Source organism: Mus pahari, chromosome 12 (assembly GCF_900095145.1).
Source record: "Mus pahari chromosome 12, PAHARI_EIJ_v1.1, whole genome shotgun sequence".
NCBI classification, from domain to species: domain Eukaryota; kingdom Metazoa; phylum Chordata; class Mammalia; order Rodentia; family Muridae; genus Mus; species Mus pahari.
The window spans coordinates 39212527-39218526 of record NC_034601.1 but is presented as its reverse complement, the minus strand read 5'-3'; the positions used below and the strand labels follow the sequence as shown (position 1 = coordinate 39218526).

Genomic DNA, 6000 nt, shown 5'->3' with positions numbered 1-6000 from the left:
ATGTTCATAGCAGCCTTATTTATAATAGCCAGAAGCTGGAAAGAACCCAGATGTCCCTCAACAGAGGAATGGATACAGAAAATGTGGTACATTTACACAGTGGAGTACTACTCAGCTATTAAAAACAATGAATTTATGAAATTCTTAGGCAAATGGATGGATCTGCAGAATATCATCCTGAGTGAGGTAACCTAATCACAAAGAACCCACATGATATGCACTCACTGATAAGTGAATATTAGTCCAGAAACTTAGAATACCCAAGATACAATTTGCAAAACACATGAAAATCAAGAAGAAGGAAGACCAAAGTATGGATACTTCATTCCTCCTTAGAATAGCAAACAAAATACCCATGGAAGGAGTTACAGAGACAAAGTTTGGAGCTGAGATGGAAGAATAGACCATCCAGAGACTGTCCCACCTGGGGATCCATCCCATAATCAGCCACCAAATGCAGACACTATTGCATATGCCAGCAAGATTTTGCTGATAGGACCCTGATATAGCTGTCTCTTGTGAGGCTATGCCAGTGCCTAGCAAATACAGAAGTAGATGCTCACAGTCATCTATCAGATGGAACACAGGGCCCCCAGTGGAGAAGCTAGAGAAAATACCCAAGGAGCTGAAGGGGTCCGCAACCCTATAGGAGGAACAACAATATGAACCAACCAGTATCCCCAGAGCTCGTGTCTCTAGCTGCATATGTAGTCGGCCATCATTGGGAAGAGAGGCCCTTTGGTCTTGCAAACTTTATATGCCCCATACAGGGGAACACCAGGGCCAAGTAGTGTGAGTGGGTGGGTAGGGGAGCAGGACAGGGGGAGGGTATAAGGTCTTTCGGGATAGCATTTGAAATGTAAATGAAGAAAATATCTAATAAAAAATTGTTTTAAAAAAAGACGTTTCTCTTTTATTTTCTATATGAAAAGCAGCCCTTGGCATGACACCTTTGTCAGAATGGTGGGTTCTGTTGTTGTTGTTGTTACAATGGCTCAAAGAAATTTATTTTTTTTTTAAAAAAATAGCACCCACAAAGCATACTCTTCATCGCCTAAAGAGTCCAACAGTGTCCTGAACATTTTCATTACAAAAAAAGTTTAATCCACTAAAAGCTAGGCAGTGGTGGCACACACCATAAATCCCAACACTCAGGAGGCAGAGGCAGGTGGAGCTCTGAGTTTAAAGGCAGCCTGGTCTATAGAACAAGTTCTATGACAACCAGGGCTACACAGAGAAACCTTGTCTTGAAAACCAAACCAAACTGAACCAACCAACCAACCAAACAAACAAAAAACCCCAACACACAGCAAATCCAGTAAAAAAAAAATTCTAAATGTGAATCAGGTTGCATGGCATTGTTCTAAACAAGCTCTAAAGAGGAGTTTCTCTTTTAGAAAGTCAAAAGGGAACAGCTTTGCTTTGTGACCTCCAACACACAGTGCATCAACCCCAGAAGACAGAGTCCAGGAGAGAAAGCCCCAGAGTTTCCGTAACTACTTAGCTTCATCTCATTTCTAAGAAGGCTTCATAACTAACACACGGACCCAGTATTTCCCGAGTGTTATTTATACATACACACACACACACACACACACACACACACACACACACACGTGCGCGCGCATTTATTATGTATTATGTGCTATGATATCTATTTGCTCATAGAATTATGTCCTCAAAAAAGTTGGGAGACAAATGAGTGGCATAAAGAAAAAGCGGTCACCCAGAGAGCCAAGGCCTACCGCACTACGGAGCCCCGGGGACAATGCCCCTCCTCCCTCGCCCTTGTTCCCTTCTCTTCCTCCCGCATCCTTTATCTTCTATCTTTTGTCTCTGATTCCTGTCCCTCTGTCCCTCTAGGACAAATAAATTTCACGTGTGCTGAGAACTTGGTCTTGGGGTATCCTGAGCTGATACTTTCCCTTTCAACAACTGTTGATGACCTTTGTTGATAACGTCTGTTGATAACTTCTCTGAGAAGTTCTAGCAATGTCACACCTATGAAATAGGAGTATGGGTAGATAGTCTGTTAGAAGACGAGTAGGTAGACCACCATACCTTTTTGGAGATTGTATCATATTCTTTTTTCAGGTTATCAACAATTTTCTTTTCTTCAACTAAGGCTTCCTCAATGTCCAGTCTTTTCTCTCGGAGTTGGAGGGCCAGTTCAAAGAGACTTACATCACAGTCTAAAAAGAGAGTTAAAGTAAGAAGGCAGTCCTGTTTGACAGGGAATGGGGTGGTACAAGAAACACCAGAGATCCAGAATCCATAGCAGCTGTGCACAGACCCACACCAGACTCTGCAAGGGAGAAATCATTTTTCTTCTTATAAAAACAAAGTAAGCAGTGTGTGTGTGTGTGTGTGTGTGTGTGTGTGTGTGTGTGTGTGTGTGTTTGCATATGGAGGTCAGAGACAGACCTGAGTCATTGTCTGTTGTGTAATAGCTTCCTCTAGATTGAAACATTCTACCCTACAGGGAAGCCCCATAGGCAGCAAGGCAAACAACTCCAGGTAGCTTCAAGAAATCCCTGAAACAGCTGGGCGTGGTGGCGCACGCCTTTAATCCCAGCACTAGGGAGGCAGAGGCAGGCGGATTTCTGAGTTCGAGGCCAACCTGGTCTACAAAGTGAGTTCCAGGACAGCCAGGGCTATACAGAGAAACCCTGTCTCGAAAAACCAAAAGAAATTAAAAAAATAAGAAATCCCTGAAACAGACAAGACTCACTAAATCCCTCCCTGTCAGAGTACAGAAGCCAAGCTGCAGAGTAGGCTCTCAGACAAGCCAAGCTGCAAAGAAGACTGAAGCCAATCTGGAAGAAGCAGAAGCCAGCTGAGCTGCCTGGAAGAGGTTTAGACCAGAGGCACTTGGAAGAGACAGACACTGTCCAATCTGTTGAGCTGCCTGACAGCTGTGCAGTGTGCTCCAAGTTCCCAGGTTCTGTGAGTTGTCACTCATGCTGGGCTGATGCTGTAGCTGTCTTTGAGTCATTTCTGGTCCTGTAAGTAACCCCTCGCCCATATTCCTGTAAGTAATTCCAATAAAACTCCTTGGTCCACTAAATTGGACTATGGTGGTATCCATACTTAGGTCTGGTGTGGGTTCCCTATCTGGGGTGAGCAGATGTGTGCTGCATCTCCGCATGAAAAGGTTTGTCACACAACAATGCCTTCCACCTTGTTTGCTTGTAAATTCACTAGACTAACTGGCCTTTGAGTCTTTGGGGTTCTCATGTTTTTGCTACCCTGCCCAGCTTTATGGGGGTTCTGGGGACCCGAACTCAGGTCCTCATACTTCTTTGACAAGCATTTCACTCAGTGAGCCCCTATCTGAGGCCCCTCCTTAAGGGAGGTGGGAGGGTATAAACTGCATGTGAGTCAATGGGCTTCAAGTGCATGCTTTTATTTGAGCTGTGTTACACTAATGCCACATTTATACATTGAAGAATAGATTAAAACGTGAAATAAGAATATTGAAATAGCTGGACCTTCTTTTCCTCAGACACCTCTCCATTTCCATCCCTGTAATTCTTTCAGACAGGACTGTGTGTAGGTGGCACATGTCTGCAGTCCTAGCAATAAGGGAGATGGAGAAAGAAGGACTAGAAGTTTAAGGCCAGGCTAGGCTACATAGTTAAGACTCATTCTCAAAAATGTAATTTCTGGGAATGTAGCACAGTGGCAGAATGTTAGCCTAGCTTGAGTAAGAGCTTAACTTTCATCCTGCTCCCCCAACCACAAAATAGGGCAGCCAAGTGGGATTTAGGGTCTCTAGTTTCAACCCAGCTCAGCCATTAGATTAGCTGTGTGATGTTCAAGCCCTTTAATCCCACCGTATTGTAACACGGTGAATTATGAGGTTTTACTCTACTCATAAATATTGTAAATATTTAAATAAAATTCTTGTCTCTGGGCTGGAGAGCTGTCTCAGTGCTTGCAGAGGACCTGAATTTGGTCACTAGTACCTCTGTCAGGAAGTTCACAACCACATGTATTCCTAGTTCCTTGGGGGGGGGGGGGTTTCCTCTGCCTTTGGACTCCATGGACACTGTCATTCACATACACATACACATAATTTTTAAAAAATTACAAGACTCAAAATTAAAGCAACTTATAAACCAAATGGGATGGATATTCTCCACTGATCTATTGACTTATAAAGATTATAATCATGTTGGCCTAATGGCTCTGGGATAGTTTCACTAGTTAAAAAAAAATTACCAACAATTTCTAGGAAGCCAGTATAGATTGTCAAAAAGAAAGTATTAGTATTGTAATGTGTGTGTGTGTGTGTGTGTGTGTGTGTGTGTGTGTAAAGTAAAATTTGCCTTTTACCTATAAAATTTAAACTTAAAATTAACTACATAGTTCATAATACCTCTGAGTCAGCAGTTGGATTCCATAGATTGATTTTTTTTTTATTAATAAAACTTGTAACCCGTCTAAAGGACTGGATAATAACAATGATAATGTTCCCAGAAATCCCTCCCAAAGAGCGTGTAGGCTTTACTTCATGCATTTAAAACTATTCTTTTCTTAAATTTTATTACCAGAGAGCTGAAAAATAGAGGACCACCACCTCTGTGTTGATAGCCCCCATTCCCACTACACAGAGAACATGTGGCTTTTCACAACTTACTCGTCGGGCAGATAGAATCATCGAAAACGTCATCTTCAGATCCGGACGCGTCCTCGTCGCTCTCCAGACTGGACTCCTCTTCACTGGACTCCTCACTCTCTTCATCCTCATCTAAGGTGAGAAGATGATCTTATTAGGAGAACAGATCTTAAGCACCAAAGACAGGGCTCCCCATCAGGCAACTACTGGGGAGGGGAGGGGAGGGGAGACATACTGGGAAGAGCTTAAAACCATTAAAGACATGGATCACGTGTCCTCAGCTCGTTGAACCCAGTCATTGCAAGAGCGTTGCTATGGCAGTGAACCCGTTGCTATGGAGTGTCGCCAGCTGACAAAATCCTCCAACCTCCCCTTCCCCTAATAGCTCATCACTCTGGTCTGCCCTCAGTAAACATTCTGTTAGATTTGATGAAAACATTGCCCTATTCCTTAGTGATTTCCTATCGACTGGCTCTTTCTCTTCTGTTACAGGCTATCATTTATTCTTGCATCCAGAGTTGAAGTCTACTATTTTCCACCCCAAAACATCATTTCGGCAGCCTCTTGGATAGTCTATGTAATTGCTCTTTAGCAAGGGCCATGGGTAACTCTTCGTTATTATGTTGTATATGGCATTTTTATAAAATATGCACATGTCTGAATATCATCTCCAAGATAAGTGATTATAGACTCCTTTAGCATGCCCCATGTTGCTCTTAAAATACCTTGGGAACATCTATGTACCACACAGCCTAAATTTGTGACTCTTGTGTTATGGAACGTCAGATTAAACACAAGAGACAGACCTTACATTTTTAAGATTTATTTTTTTCATTCTCTCACTTATTTTTAACTATGGCCTTCCACATGCTAGCCAGGCACTCTGCCTCAAGCTTTTACCCTATCCCTATTTTAATTTAAATTTTATTATAGTGAATTTTTTAAAACAGGGCATTGCTAAATTAACCAATAGATCAAATTTGTACCCATTTTAACCTCCTGTATAACCAGGCTTACAGGCCTAGATTTCTGTTCCAGGCTTTTTGTACATTTCTAAAATCTAAAATCTGTCTGAAAATTACTTTAAATAACTTGCACCATCATATAAGACAGATCAGAAACATTTTAACTCTAAGCATCTTTACATAGACTAATTGCTTTCTGAAAAGGAGCTAGACCCGCTTTTCCCCAGTTCTCCCAGTAAATATGGTTAAGTGCTATGCATTAGACAAATGTAAGATTCTGAGGAACAAAGAGAGGCAAGCAAACCAACCACGTGCCCTGGAACCTGAAAGGCAATGCTGTGGTGAGTTCCCGGGGTCATCCACGTCAGACTTGGAGGTCAATGAGATGGCACGGTAGATACGCCAACGGATGCA

The 6000-nt window shown here is 42.3% G+C and overlaps 1 protein-coding gene across 1 annotated transcript in view; it reads right to left on the bottom strand.

The window, feature by feature from the left end:
- Cfap44 (cilia and flagella associated protein 44) overlaps positions 1-6000 on the bottom strand; it is a 69983-nt gene that overhangs the window by 4873 nt on the left and 59110 nt on the right. The window contains exons 28-29 of the mRNA XM_021209913.1: positions 4643-4753; positions 2062-2192 (exon numbers count right to left, since the gene is read on the bottom strand). Of these exons, the coding sequence (XP_021065572.1) occupies positions 2062-2192; positions 4643-4753 (242 nt within the window). The remainder of the gene's footprint in view (positions 1-2061; positions 2193-4642; positions 4754-6000) is intronic.